The sequence below is a fragment of the Cetorhinus maximus genome, chromosome 1 (assembly GCF_964194155.1).
Source record: "Cetorhinus maximus chromosome 1, sCetMax3.hap1.1, whole genome shotgun sequence".
In the NCBI taxonomy this organism is placed as follows: domain Eukaryota; kingdom Metazoa; phylum Chordata; class Chondrichthyes; order Lamniformes; family Cetorhinidae; genus Cetorhinus; species Cetorhinus maximus.
This window is the reverse complement of record NC_135879.1, coordinates 36,619,499-36,635,556: the sequence shown is the minus strand read 5'-3', so window position 1 is coordinate 36,635,556 and position 16,058 is coordinate 36,619,499. Positions and strand designations below refer to the sequence as shown.

At 45.8% G+C, this 16,058-nt stretch overlaps 1 protein-coding gene across 12 annotated transcripts in view; it reads right to left on the bottom strand.

Moving 5' to 3' along the window:
* Positions 1 to 16,058, bottom strand: part of LOC144679358 (NEDD4 family-interacting protein 1-like) — a 188,994-nt gene that overhangs the window by 127,281 nt on the left and 45,655 nt on the right. The window contains exon 5 of one of the 12 annotated variants that reach the window (XM_078539784.1): positions 14,252 to 14,296. The exons of the other annotated variants lie outside the window; for them this stretch is intronic. Within the exon in view, the coding sequence (XP_078395910.1) occupies positions 14,274 to 14,296 (23 nt within the window). The 3' untranslated portion in view covers positions 14,252 to 14,273. The remainder of the gene's footprint in view (positions 1 to 14,251; positions 14,297 to 16,058) is intronic. 12 annotated transcript variants of the gene reach the window in all.

Sequence of the window (16,058 nt, the reverse complement as noted above, 5' to 3'; positions counted from 1 at the left end):
GGCCCAGCTGGCTGTGTGACACTAACAAGAGCATTGGAGGTAGATGGCAAGGGATCAAGCTTGCTGCCTTCCTGGTCGAGGACAGCAGTTGTCTAACCCATGTAGTTAATATCAATCTACTGGGACTGGGACTCAGCACTCCATTATCTCTGTGTAACAAGAGCTTGTGACGCTCTGGAATCACCAATCAACACTTCCCCCACCAGAGACCAAGATGGCTGATGTCTAATCTTCCATAGCTGCAGTGTTAGCTCCTCAGAAGGAAGCTGAGATAAATCATCCAATCATCACTTCTGGCTGATGATGGCTGCCAATGCTTGTGCTTTGTCTTTTGAACTGTTATGCTGGGCTCCCCATTGGGAATATGGATGTTTTTGGAGCCTTCTCCTTTGGTTAATTGTTGAACTGTCTGCCACAATTCATGACTGGCTGTGGCAGGATTGCAGAGTCTTGATCTGATCCTTTGGTTGGGCGATTGCTTAGCTGTTATGAACTTGATTTTCCAGAGAGGTTTCTCATTAGAAACATCAAACTTTATTTACAGGCTGCAGCAGCAGTTACATGCTTCAATCATCTCCACAACGAGAAGAAGCACTCTCATTCTAAGGTTTCGCATGCTTAGAGCCGACTCATTCATACTATCACCTGATGCTATACAACACAATAAGTCTTAAAGCTACAGTCACTATATTCCTTAAAGCTACAATTACTACATTAGCACTATTTATTGCATGCTGCTTCTGCTGTTTAGCATACATGTAGTGATGTGTTGTAGCTTCACCAGGTTGGCACCCCATTTTTAAGAATGCCTGGTGCTGCTCTTGACATATTCTCTTGCACTCTTCATTGAACCAGGAATACTCTCCTGGCTTGATGGTAGTGGTAGAGTGAAGGATATGCCAGGCCATGAGGTTACAGACTGTGGTAGAATAGAATTCTGCTGTGCTGATGTCCCATAGTTGCCCAGTTTTGAGCTGCTATATCTGTTCTGAATCTGTCCCATTCAGTATCTTGATAGTGCCACACAACATGATGGAGGATAACCTCAGTGTTGTCCATTTCCACAAGAACTGTGCAGTGATCACCACTACTGATACTGAAAATGGGCAGATGCATCTGTGACAGTTAGATTTGCAAAGACAAAGTCAAATAGCAATTTCTCTCTTGTTGATTCATTCTCACCTGCCGCAGGCCCAGCCTGGCAGTTTACTCCTTCAAAATTCAGCCAACTCGGTCAGTAGCGGTGCTACTGCACTACCCTTGATGATGGACATTAAAGTCCCCACCCAGAGTACATTCTGCACCCTTGCTACCATTAGTGATTTTTCCAAGTGGTGTTCAACATGGGGAGGGGGGGCTACTGATTCATCATCTGAGGGAGGGTATTACGTGTAGTGTATTTAAAATTATCATTGTGCATTTTGTTCACATGAGGCTACCATACACACATATACCAGTAGAGGGGAGAGACAATTTAGAAAGTGTTCCATGTTTTAACAGCATGTGCAATTCTAAATTCTGAATGTTTCTGGCTGAATATGTAACTGCTTATCCCACAAACTTCTCAGTGGATGGTAATCAGCAGGAACTTTCCCTGCCCAAGTTTGAACTGATGAGACTATAATTGTAGTCCAGATTTATCCAGGGTCATTGATGCAGGTATATATGTACATCTCATTGGGAAACTTTGAATGTGACTCCAGTAATGGGCTCTGTTGACTCTGTTGTTAATGGTTCAGTATTTTCTCACACATTAAAGGGAGCTATGTAACTTAATATTTAGAGAAATATGTCATGTCTTATTACTCTTCAAATAATAAAATATTTACAATCTTTAATGTATACTTATGTATATCCATGTTATGCTATGTGACATGATAGGAGGGAATTTAAGTAATAATTTTAATTCTGTCTGCTGCAAAGTCCCTTGGGAACTTTGGCAGCTTTTGCAGCTCTGCATGACACTCTGAGTGGAAGGCTGTAATTAAAGCCCTATAATCAACACTTCCACACTGGCACATTGTCTGCCATAAATCTGCCTGCCTTGACAATTCATTCAGCACCTAAGGGAAATATATCCCTGCAGACTACCAACCTGTCAGCTCTAGTACAGTAGTTGCTTACAGCAATCGGAACAGCTTATTAAAGGTACCATGTCAGAACATAAGTTGGGCTTGGCCTGAGGCTTGTAAAGTGTAGTTACACAATCTTGTAGCTCATTGTTACTAAGAGTGATTGCACTATTGACTGGTAATGCATGATTTGCAAGTACAAGTTTAAAGTGATAATACCTATTAGCTCACTGTGTTAACCTAAAGTTGCTACCCATCCAATTCTGGACTGGACAATCTGGTTTTATGTTGTCCCTCCAAAAATTTTAATAACACAAAAGATATGAATGGTCACAAGTGGGGATGTTCGCTGATTATTGCACAATGTCCAGTACCATTCACAACTCAGATACTGTAGCAGTCTGTGTCCATATGCAGCAAGACCTGGACAACATTCAGGCTTCCCCACACTGTCTACAACCTGGGTTTGATAATCTGAGGTGCAATATACCTTTAAGAGAATTGAGCAGATTGACCACGTGACTGTAAGGCCCAATAGCTGTGTAGCGTGGGCTACAATGTTAATGTTAGTCAAGAGGAGGGTCTGGTTGGAGAAGCACACATCATGTTAGTGCTCGGTTGTCTGTGTAAATAAATAGTCTGTGCTTCACCTCAGATTGGTCTCTACGTCTGCAGTATATTGTTATCAACTCATCCACTGACAGATAAGCGTGCAACCGGTTCGCAAGCAAAGCAGCCCCACAGTAAAACATAACACTGGGGGTTACTATTGACTGAACTGGACCAGCCATAAATACTGTGGCTACAAGAGCAGGTCAGAGGCTGGGAATTCTGTGGTGAGCAACTCACTTCCGGACTCCCCAAAGTCTGTACACCATCTACAAGGCACAAGTCAGGAGTGCGATGGAATACTCTCTACTTGGCTGGGTAAGTGCAGTTCCAACAACACTCAAGAAGCACAACACCATGCAGGGCAAAGCAGCTGGCTTGATTGGCACCCCATCCGTTAATGTAAACATTCAATCCCTCCACCACCAGAGTACACTGGGAGCAGTATATTTTATATACAAAATGCACTGCAGCAATTCACCAAGACCTCTTCAACAGCACCTTCCAAACACGCAACTTCTACCACCTAGAAGGGCAAGGGCAGCAAGACACATGGCAGCACCACCACTTGCATGTTCCCTTCCAATCCATACACCCTGCTGATTTGGAATGATATCATCATTCCTTCACTGTTGCTGGATCAAAATTCTGGAACTCCCTTAGCCCTGTGAGAGTACCTGTACCACTGGGACTGCAGTGGTTCAAAAAGGTGGCTCACACCTTCTCATGGGCAATGCAGGATGGGCAATATCGCCTTGCCAGCAATGCCCACATCCCATGAAAGGTTAAAAGAAAAACATAGTAGGTCAGTTTTATTTTTACTCTGTGCCTCCTGTTGATTCAGCTTGATTTGGGTTATAGCAAAAAGTAAAACCCTTGTTAGATCCTTACTTCAAAAATTAATTCTGACAGCCGTGTGTCGGCTTTACCTGCACAGGTTATTTTAAAGGTGCCAAATCACGTATGCTAAATCTGGTAATGAACAAAGTCTATAAGTTGCACTTTTTATGGGGCAGAATTGATGCTGAGTGCTGCTCCCATATCTAAAAATACCAGACAAACATCAGAAATATTAATTTTATCTTAGCATAAAATTAAACTTTTTGCAACACTTTTGTAGGTAATTTACATGTATTTGTTTTCTACAAAGCTCCGAACTATGAATTTGTAATTTGTGTTCACAGTAATGTCTTAAGTTTGGTGTTTAAAAACGTCAAATTTACAGTTTTTAATTGTTAAAAGAGGTTCCTCTGCCCCTTGAGTAACAAATCAAAAGGCACCTAACTGCATCTTAAAGATGGTTCATGGACATTCTTTACATGTTTTATTCATGTTATTACAGTTTCACTTTTTCAACAGCTCCCTTGAGCTGTAGATCTAACACTCAGTTTCCAACATCAACCAGTTGCTTGAAAATGTTGGCCCTAAAGAGAGCAAACTCAAAAAGGCAGAGCAAAACCTGCCCTGGCCTCACAAAGGATAAAAGCAGCATTAAGCAAGAGGGCAACTTGCATATTCACTAATTGGAAGCTCATTGGCTGGAAAACTTATATCGCAGAGACAAGCCACCAACATCTTTCCTTCTTTACCACTACAATCCTGTCCTGCCGGGCATGGGAACTACAGGAGGCAGAAGTGTATGTGTGTGTATGTATGAAAACAGAGTTGTTATTATTTCTGCTGTACACTGATCTTTAATGTTAAACGTGGACAGACAGCCAGGGATCCCAAATACTGGCCATCTGCATGAAATATGAGCAGGTGGCGTATGTGCATGTTCATAATTAACAGTGTTTATAATTTTAATTTCTGGTTACGGCCTTTCCAGGATGGATTGTTCTGATAGGATGAGAAGGTGCTAAAAGTGCAGGAACAATTTTTTTTTGTGCTCTGCTTAGTACACTGTGTCTCTGCCAACACAGCATAAGATAAACTCCAGAGGTGGTTCTCTATGCCAATGAATACACTTACACCATCTCCTCTATGTTACAGAATTGTTGTCATATGCAAAGCAGCATCTAGTGGCAGTGACAATGCTGAAATATAATTGCAATAACAGGCATGAATCTGATTCTTATTGCTTTAAATTCCATTTGCAGTTTCAGACTTTGGACACAAAATTTGGCTCCTTAGCCCTGCTGCTTTCAGCACTACAGGAACCCAGTGGTGATAACAATAGTGTATCGTCCACTTCTGCTGACTCCTGGCACAGCTTGTACCGATTGCCATGTTAGGCAAGGTGAAAGTACAGGCGTGCACTGGAATCATGCAAAGCCGACAAATCATTATGTCAATCAGCATCTATCATTGATTTGATACCCAACCTGCCATTTTGGATTTCATGGGCTCTGTGAGCACCCGCTCTTAAACACTTATAGCTAAACATACATTCAACTGCACAAGGGACACCACACCATCGCTATTTAAAGGAATCATCCTACAACATTCAGGTGACATGCTTTTGATTCTTTTGCTATTGCAGAGTTAATATAAGTACTGTGTATTGTGTTGTTAGACATGCTCATCCAAGTTGTTTAAGTCAGAAAAAAGTGGTGCTGACCTTTGCAAGCAGTCAAGTGAATTTTGAAGGCCCATGAGCAGAAAGCTTACTTTCACATAAGTGGGCTGTTGTTGCAATTGCAGCATGATAGGGAGATAGAGCCCAGGCAGCAGAGAGGAGAAGCTGCTTGCAGAGGGACAAGAAGGAGCACTCTCAATTGAAGACCAAATTCACTTAGAGTATTCAGAGAGCATTTCTAATACCTCAACTTCAGTCAGGAGCAGTGTCCGAAACAGCTAAGCTACATCAAGGAACTGGTCACAGAATTGTTGCACCTCCTCCAGTTGGACCCTCAGCCACAGTGCAGGTGAGGACAGCTCTGTCAATGGCTGCCAAGGTCATCATTGCCCTCAATTTCTATGCCTCAGCATCCTTCCAGGCTGAAGCTGGCAGCATCCCCAATATCTCTCAGTTCACCATGCACTGATGCATCAGGGAGGTTTACGAGTAGTGCCGCATACAAGAAAAAGGGCCGTCATTATCCTCTTTCTGAGCAGAGAGAAGCAGGAAGAACGGCATGTGGCTTTCCCAGGGTAGTGGGGTTCAAGGAGCCATCGAATGTACAAATCAAGGGGGAGCTTTACCGAAACTGCAAAGGGTTTTACTTCCTCAACGTGCAGTTAGTGTGCAACAACAACTTGTATCTATCTAGCACCTTTAACCCTTTAACATCATAAAACATCAAAAGGCGCTTCACAGCAGTATTACAGAACAAATATTTAATACCAAGCCATATAAGGCAATAACAGGGCAAATAGCCAAGAGCTTCGTCAAAGTGGTCAGATTTAAGGGACATTTTTAAAGGAGGAAAGAAAGGAGAGGGGCCATGTGGTTTAGGGAGGGATTTCCAGATTACAGAGGAGATTATAGAGATAGGGAGGGGCAAGACCACGGTGAGAATTTTAAAATTCAGGCTTTGCTTGACTGGGAGCCTATGTAGGTCAGTGAGTACACAGGTGATAGGGGAATGGGTTTTGCTGTGAGTTAAGACGCGGGCAGCAGAGTTTTGGATGAGCTTGAGTTTTACAGAGGTTAGAATGTGGGTTGTCAGCCGGGAATGTTTGGAATAGTGAAGTTTAGAGGTAAAAAATGAATGATGGGGCAGGATTTTTGGGTTGTCAGGTGGGCACGGTGGGGGGTGGGCCTGAGGGCCCAGGAATGGCCGGGAAATGGTCCGCTGCTTACGATCAGCCCCCGACTGCGATTTCACACTGGTTGACCAATTAACAGCCAGCTGGTGTGAAATGCACGCTGAAAGGCTCGGCACTGCCGGGCTGGGGGCGGGAGGAGGGTGAGTGCTGAAGTCTGCGCAGACATGGAGGAGCACAGGCACAGAGGAGCGCGGGCACAGAGGAGCGTGGGCATAGAGGAGCGCAGGCACGGAGGAGCGCGGGCATGGAGGAGCGCGGGCACGGAGGAGCGCGGGCACAGAGGAGCGCGGGCACAGAGGAGCGTGGGCACGGAGGAGCATGGGCATGGAGGAGCGCGGGCACGGAGGAGCGCGGGCACGGAGGAGCGCGGGCACGGAGGAGCGCGGGCACGGAGGAGCACGGGCACGGAGGAGCACGGGCACGGAGGGGTGCAGGCACGGAGGAGCACGGGCACGGAGGAGCGCGGGCACGGAGGGGCGCGGGCACGGAGGGGCGTGGGCATGGAGGAGCGCGGGCACGGAGGAGCACGGGCATGGAGGGGCACGGACACGGAGGGGCGCGGGCACAGAGGAGCACGGGCACGGAGGAGCGCGGGCACGGAGGGGCGTGGGCATGGAGCAGCACGGGCACGGAGGTGCACGGGCACAGAGGAGCGCCGGCACAGAGGAGCGCAGGCACAGAGGAGCGCGGGCACAGAGGAGCGTGGGCATAGAGGAGCGCGGGCATAGAGGAGGGCAGGCACGGAGTAGCGTGGGCACAGAGGAGCACGGGCATGGAGGAGCGCAGGCACAGAGGAGCACGGGCATAGAGGAGCACGGGCACGGAGGAGCACGGGCACAGAGGAGCACGGGCACGGAGGAGCATGGGCACGGAGGAGCGCAGGCACGGAGGAGGGCGGGCACAGAGGAGCACGGGCACGGAGGAGCGCAGGCACGGAGGAGCGCGGGCACAGAGGAGCGCGGGCACAGAGGAGCACGGGCACGGAGGAGCACGGGCACGGAGGTGCACGGGCACGGAGGTGCGCGGGCACGGAGGAGCGCGGGCACAGAGGAGCACGGGCACGGAGGAGCACGGGCACGGAGGTGCGCGGGCATGGAGGAGCGCAGGCACGGAGGTGCGTGGGCACGGAGGAGCGTGGGCAGAGGTGCGCGGACACGGAGGAGCATGAGCACGGAGGAGCGCAGGCACGGAGGTGCGTGGGCACGGAGGAGCGCGGGCACAGAGGAGCGCGGGCACGGAGGTGTGCACAATGAAAGCTCCCTGAAGGCAGAGAGCTGCCTCAGAGAGCTGAAGAATTTTAAAGTCAAAATTAAAGATTTGGAAATTCTGAACAAAATGTCCCTGCAAAGGATTCACTCACATGACCATATACATAATAACAATTCTGTCAAAACATTTTTAAAACCAATGTCGGAAACCTCATCCTGCCCATGAATGAGCTTTCCTCAAAAATGCAAAGGCTGCCTGGCCAATTCGCCCGCCCGCCAACCGTAACATTGGACGGGAAGCGTAAAATCTCTCTTAATTAATAAGTTAATGGCCTTAGTAGGCTTCTTAATTGTCAGCAGGCACACTGCCGACTCTTGAGGGCTATTTTATGCCCAATCGGGTCGGGCAGTGCCCGCCCGCGGGATGTAAAGTTCTGTCCACGGCTTCAGCAGCAGAGGAACCGAGGCAGGGGAGGAGTTGGGCAAAATTACCAAGATGAAAATAAGGCAGTCTTAGCGATGGCTTGGATATTATGGTCAGAAGATCACCTCAGGTTCAAATATGACACCAGGATTGTGAACAGTCTGACTCACTCTCAGTCAGTTGCCATGGAGAGGAATGGAACCAGTAACAAGAGAACAGAGTTTATCGTGCGACCTGAAGACAATGGCTTTGGTCTTCCCAATATTTAATGGGAGGAAAATCCTTCAGTAATGGATGTCGGACAGGCAACAGTGGAGAAAATGGGAGAAGTAGTGATGAGATAGATCTGGGTGTTGTCAGCGCATAAAACTTGGTGCTGTGTTTTCAGATAATGGCACTGAGGGCAGCGTGTAGATTAGAAATCAGAGCATTCTAAGGATAGATCCTTGAGGGACATCAGGTGTAACTGCGGGAGCCATTGCAGGTGATTCTCTGGCTACTATTAGATTGATAGGAATGGAACCAGGCAGGAGTGTTGCCAGGCTAGATGGTAATAAGTGGCATTGGAGGAAGATGTTGTGGTCGACCGTGTTAAAGGCTGTAGACAGGTCAAGAAAGACAAAGGATAGCTTACCTTTGTCAAAAATCCACCTGCCAATATTTAATAGAGTTAATTATATTCCCACTGACGGGATGTCTCTCTATTTGTGCTGAAGATCACCTTAGCGATGTAGCAACATATCATTTACGCTAATTTGGAGAGAGTCTGAGTACTGCCTGGGATTGATATTTACCAGGAATGGCTTCTGAAGTCAGCCAAGTTAAAATCCCTGCTCTGCTGATACTCACTATCACTTTGAGACACATATAAAAATGTTTAAAAGATGTCAGTTTCCATAAATGTTGGCTGTTAAGAGATTTGTTTCCCTGTGCTTGTGGAAAATTCCAAAGCCATGTAGCTTGAAATAGACAAAGACGATCCCCTACAACACTGAGTATCATTAGAACACTATTTTTCCATTACACAATAATGGCCGGAATTGTACCTCCAGGAGAGGGCTGACAAGTGGGAGGAGTGTAAAATGGGGTGGCATGGCAGGGGCACCGTGCCAGCTGCTACTTGCCTCTGCTGGAATTTTATCTATGGCAGGCCACAGCTTGCCCACCTTTGGGCTAGTTGAGATCCTTAAGTGGGCAATTAATTGCCACTTAATGGCCTCCTCCCACTGCCGCTGTTATTTTATCAGCAATGGCAGGGGTGTTTCCATACCACGTAGCAAAGCTGCCAGGGCCTGGCTGAAGATTTGGGGGGAGGGGCCCTCCTGTTCAAGAAACCTTTGCCATTGGAGGGCTCACCCACATCCTCCAAAGGTAATAACCATCCTCATTTGTTTGTCACCCTTCCCATAGATCTCCTGATCAAGTGCCCCCCTCGCTTTGCCAAGGCCTGCCTGATTGACCCCAATGAAGCCGCCCCAACTTAACTCAGGATCTTGTCTCCATTGCTGTTCCTTGTGAGGGACTGACTGCATTCCCAGCAGTGACCACCATTCCCGGTGGCGCTGCAGGCACTAGAAAGGTGCTGGCCATCTGTTTGGCCAACTGCTCTTGGAGGTGGGACATCCTCCCTCATGGGGGTGGAAACCTTGACCTCAGGTAGTTAACTGCCTGATGACTGTAAAATCTGGTCATGGTTTCCCGGTAGAGGCTATTCATCCGGGAGGGAGAGGGGCAGGTCCACACATTCATGGAAAATTCTGGCCATGTCCTTATTGTCTCATGGTGGTGATATAATTTTATGCCTAATTATGTTCATACACTAATTCTAAGTGCTTTTTTTTGGACATGTTTGCCCCTAGTTTACAATAACAGGATAGGACTCATGTTATTGACAAACATCTGCTTGTGATTCTTGGTATGAGTTTCTTGCATTGTCAATGTATTTTGCAAAGTCTACACAATTAGTGGAAAAGATTGGATGTGGCCCATTGGTGGGCACAGGGAATATAATGTGTTTTACCCCACATCCAATCTAGGTGGTGCAGGTAGCACGCAAACTTCCCGTTACTTGCCCTTCTCCATGTTTGTACTGCGCAGTCCACTGATAAATTCACTGCTGATTGACTGCATGCTCAGATCGGGGTGCCACGATCATGCAAGGCATGCATAAGTTAAAGCTAGCCTGCATCTCTCAAAGAGGAGTGGTATTCTGACTGCACCAGGTGTTGGAAGTATATGTGAACTGGTCTCTCATAAGAAAGAAAGAAGAATGGAGCAGAGGGCCAGAGAGAGGGCTCCCAGCCAGGACGACAGTAACGATTCTGCCTTATGTACCTTGTCAAATCCCACTTCAGCCTCATCTGCAATCTGATATGAAGTACAAGCTGCAAATAGTGTGACTGCATTTCTTGCTTTCCCCCAACCACTACTCCCTTGCCTCACCTCAATCCTCCACTTCTGCACGAATGCCGTCAAATACCCAATAACAACCGCCTGGCCAGCCAATGCAGCTTGATAAGAACAACTGATACTGAGAAGAATTGCCGACACTTGATCTGACACTTCAGACTCCAGCTCAGATGCTGTCACTGCCAATACCTTTAAGGTAATACAGAGGAGGGATCAGCAAATGCTGAGTCACTAACCACAAGTGGGCTGCCGGTAGGATGGTGCATGTGAAAGGATAGCGCATTCACCATTTCCATGGAGGGCAAGATCGCAAACGAGGACTTTATTGGGGTAGCATAAAGGAAAAGGCTGATGAACATTTGTAAAATGTTTGGTGCATCGGCAAGCCTGTCAGAGAGCACTTGTTATGTCTGTCAAGAAACATAAGAACAAGGCATTTTTTCTGTCCTGTAACCATTCTAGGAACATAAGTACACATGAAATAGGAGCAGGAATAGACCATTAGGTTCCTTGAGCCTGCTCTGCCATTCAACACGATCATGGCTGATGATATGCCTCAACTCCACTTTCACCCCCACTCCCCATATCCTTTGATTCCTTGAGAGACAAAAAATCTGTCTGTCTCAGCCTTAAATTTATTCAATGATGGAACATCCACAACCCTATGGGGTACAGAATTCCAAACATCTAAAACCCCGTGAGTGAAGAAATGTGTCCACATCTAACTCCTAATTGAACAACCCCTTGCTGTGAGGCTGTGGTAATTATGGTTTTATATAATGTGTAGTATACCTTTAAAAAAGATGTTATAAAGGAATATCACATGATCTCCTGTAACCAATAAAAGAGTAGCGTGGGCTACCTCAGTAGTCAGCAACCTGTAATTAGAAGCAGAAGTATGGAGATAGAGTTTGATGTAGAAGCACACATGTGTAGCTGCTGAGTACCTTGTAAATAAGCAGAATGTGTTCCACCCAAGAAGTGTCTGCTGATCAACTCTATCTATAGTACCAACTCGGCCACCCCACAACAAACGTGCAACTAGGATTCGCAGGTCACAACAAACGGGTGACGAGGATAAAACAAAGGCCCAACAATCTTGCGATGAGAATGCGACAAATTGGCAACAATGAAAAAAGAAGGAAATGGAAGGAAAAAGCAAGGATAGAAGATGTATTGGTGGACCTCATGAAGGGTCATTACCAGCCAAAGCCCTCGGTAACGACGAAACAGTTCAAGTTTAACTCGAGAAATAGAGCCCCGTGGGAAATAGTTGCTTGTTATGTGGCAAGTTTAAGAAGGTGTTAGAGATAGCACTGGCCATGGAAAGCGCATTAAGGGTTTCAAAAGCCATACGGGGAGTGCAAAATGGCACTGCCCTCCATGTTGGGTGGGAAGCCCCAGCCAAAAAGAGTGCAAAAATGCAAGACTCTGCCGAGAAGTGGGAAACAGTCACCGCTAGCAGAAAAATAAAAAGAAATGGCTTAGCAGCTAAAATAAGGAATAATTGCAATAGAGGTGAAACAAGCAATCTTATAACAATTGACAGTTTAAAAAAATTGAATGTTTTTATTGTCATCAAAATGGACACATAATGAAACAGTGCAAAGAAAGAATCAGGCAGACTTTCAAACAAAAGAGAAAGCTCTATAAGATTTACAGTGTAGAAGAGCCTGAAGCAACAAGTTCAGATATTTATTTGTTATTTAATTTGAAGGTTGGAAAGACAGAACCATAAATATGTGACAGTGAAGATAAGTGGCAGCCCTATTAGAATGGAAGTGGACACAGGAACTTCCACTACAGTAATTGATGAAGACACCTTCAAATACCTGAATTATGGTGAACATAAATTAAATTTGGAAGAAACTGATGCCAATTTAAAAATATACACCGGTGACGACATCCAAGTCAAAGGCATAAGCAGAGTTACTGTACATTACAGAAGCCAATCAGTAAAATTACCAGTGTTGGCATTGAGAGGCAGAGCACAAAGACTCTTGGGCGAAACAGGCTGATGGAAATCAATCTTGATTGGCCTGTCAGATTCCAAATGGAAGCTGAAAACATTCCTGTTTTGGAAAAGGAATGTGTAAGGACTCAACAATGTGAAGATAAGGCTATCTTAATTCAAAACGTGGTAGAACAGCAAAAGGAAGTCAAAGAAACTGCTCAAAGACAGAATTCAAGATGAGGTGAGCAACCCCTGAAAGGAAAAAGAAACTCTGCTGAAAGACCTCCACACAATACAAGATTCCCTCAAGTCTAAGTTTGTACCACTAGAAAAATACAAAAAGAAACAGAAAGGATTCAGCACTTCTCTGAATAAACTGTAGGATGAGTTGGCAGAGAAGACACAACAATGCTCAATTTTCCAGGAGGCAGCAAACAAATACAAAAGAGAGATGGAAAAGCTGAAGAATCAGCTGCATGAAGCTAAAGAGGCTTTGGAGGTAGAATTTTCTCAGAAGCAGACAAATGATTAAATTCTGGGAGACTCAACCACTGAGTTCACTGAAGTCGAGCTTACATCTGAGAGTAGTCTGGCCAATATGGAAGTCGAAAAGACGGCCGAGATTAAAGTCAGTGTTAAAAAGAAGAAGACCCATCGAAAGAGACACAGGAACACAATTAAGGCCCTGATCCTGGCAGCATACGGGTATACTTTTGTACATAGGCCTGAAAATCAAATTACAAACACTGATGCACTTAGTCGTTTGCCTTTACCAGAAAATGATGAAGATGTCCCAGTTCCAGAAGAACTCGTGTTATTGTTAGATTTCTTAGATTCATCACCGGTATGTGCTAGACAGATCAGAGATGGGACAAGTAGGGACCCAGTCCTACCTCAAACACGAGAATAAATGGTTTATGGTTGGTCACAAGAACCTGTATCTGACGAAATGAAAATGTACTTTCATAGAAGACATGAAATAACCAGCCAGGATGGTATCTTATTGTGGGGAGCATGAGTGATAGTTCCTCCAAAGGGAAGAAAGCCATTGTTAATTGAACTACACAGTGCACATCCAGGAATTTCCCGAATGAAGACCATAGTGCGTAGCTATCTATGGTGGCCTGGGATGGATAGAGAAGTAAAGAGTTTAGTGAAGAATTGTGTGCAGTGTCAGCAATTGCATAAGTTACCTTCAACAGCTCTGTTACCCTTGGGAGTGGCCATGAGTACGATTACACATTGACTATGTGGGACCTTTCATGGGAACAATGTTTCTGCTCAGTTGACGCCCGCTCAAAATGGATGGACATATATGAGGTGAAGTCACCAATGTTTTCTGCTACAATAGAGAAGCTACTTCAAAGTTTTGCAATTAATGGACTACCAGAAGTGTTTTTTTCTGATAACAACACAGCATTTACGAGTGCTGAGTTTCAATGGTTTATCAGCCTCAACAGTATCACTCATGTAAAAACTTCACCGTACCACCCTTCCGCAAATGGACCGGCTGAAAGGGCTGTTCAAACGTTCAAGTCAGGAATGAAGAAGTTAACTGGAGATTCCCTAGCAACCAAGCCAGCATGCGTTCTTTATCATTATAGGGCCGCCCCTCACACAACAACAGGTGTCACACCTGCGGAATTATTGATGAAACACCGTCTCAGGATGAGATTGAGCCCATTAATGCTGAATTTAGGGGGGAAAGGTGGAAAGGAGTCAGGGAAGTCAGAAAACTAGACATGATTGGCATAGTCATGACAGGAAGTTTACCATGGGAGAGACGGTATATGTGAGGAACTTTGGAGAAGGACCAAAGTGGTTACCAGGTGAAATAAGTGCAGCGCCTGGACCTCTATCTTACCATATAAAGGTGGAAGGCAGAGTCATACGGGGACATGTGAATCATCTAAGGAAGAGTGAAACAAATTACCAAGAAATGATTCCACCAGTGTTCATGACTGGGTCAGCATTTCATTTGAAAGACCTCAACCTAGTACAGATGTGTCTGATGTGTCTGGTATAAATACAAGAGTTGAGGAAACAGATTTTCAGCTATTTCAGGCAACTCCAGAAAATCAGGTTCCTGACAAAGCATCTGAATCTGTAGAGCTAAGACATTCTACACGCCAAAGGAAACTCCAAGAAAGACTGAATTTGTAATTTACTTATCTGTGTAAATAATTTACTATTTTGAGAAAATTGTAATTGTATATGTAAAATGTGTTTCCAAATAAAGGGGGAGGAATTTGGTAATTATGGTTTTATGTAATGTGTAGTATACCTTTAAGGAGGAAGTTATAAAGGAAGATCACATGATCTCCCAGAACCAATAGAACAGTAGCACGGGCTACTTCAGTAGTCTGTAGTTAGAAGCAGAAGTATGGAGATAGAGTTTGATATAGAAGCACACATGTGTAGCTGCTGAGTACCTTTGTTAATAAACAGAATGTGTTCCACCCAAGAAGTGTCTGCTGATCAACTCTATCTATAGTACCAACTCGGCCATCCCACAACAAGCATGCAACTGGGATTCACAAGTCCAAACAGAGGTTGTGGCCCCGTGTTTCAGATTCTCCAGCCATTCTCTCAGTGTCTATCCTTTTTAGTCCCTTCAGAATCTTGTATGTTTCAATCACCTCTAATTTTGCTAAACTCCAGTGAATATCGCCCCAATTAACCCAGGGCAGAATCGTCCATGCCCGCTGGCATTGGACGTGCTCAGCGGCGTTAGTGGACAATATGGCGAGAAGGCCATATTGTGTGAAACCAGTTTGTAATCATCCACTCAGGCCTGTCGATGGCATGCCCTGTTTCCCACCATCAGATGTCGGGAACCTCGTTGTAATACACCTGCATATCATTATAAGGCCAGACCGCCGGAATCATTCTCCCTGCTGGATCGTCCGCCCACGTTGCCATGATTGCACACCAACATGTTTCACAACAGCATATATAAGGCGTGCACTTGGCAGGTTGCACTTTGAGGAGAACTCGGAGTTCAGTGCATAGTAACGTTGTGGAGCGCTCGCCCGGATTGCCTGTTAGACTTTTAGGTTAAGGCACGTTGGAGGCATGTGGGCAAGGGCTGCCCTGCGGTTGAGGCGACGTGGGAGGTGGGGTCAAGGGCTGCCCTGCGGTTTATGGTAGTGCACAAGCAAATGCGGGGTGCGGGATGGGGGTGTGGGAAGCAGTCACGCATTAGGAAGACCTCATATAAAATGACAATTCCTCTGCAGCTGAGACAGTTCAGGCGCAGCCACATTGACATGCCTGGAGTCAGGCCTCTAGCTTATCTGCCCACTCAAGCAACGCAGAGGCATCAAAGTGCCACCAAGTGTTCCAGAGCTTTTCACCCCTTGAGCACAGACTGCAAACTAATGAGCAATTTAGTGGACTGCAGAACAGCTGGACAACTTGACACGTTGTACAATCTCCTCGCTAAAGCTGGCCGTGGAGCAGTCACTGGCGGAGGTGCTCACAGCCCCTTGAAATATCATCATCCCAGTTTGGACTTGTCTCCCCCAAGGTTCAAGGTAACAGTGCAGCCTTGCAGTGCGGGTTAGGAGAATGCCTGCACTTGAGCTGAGTATGCAGTCCAATGGGCAAAGCTGCTGCCAATTGGTCAGGTGGATTGGGATGGAGGTGGGTGGGGTTTTGGGCAGCCATGC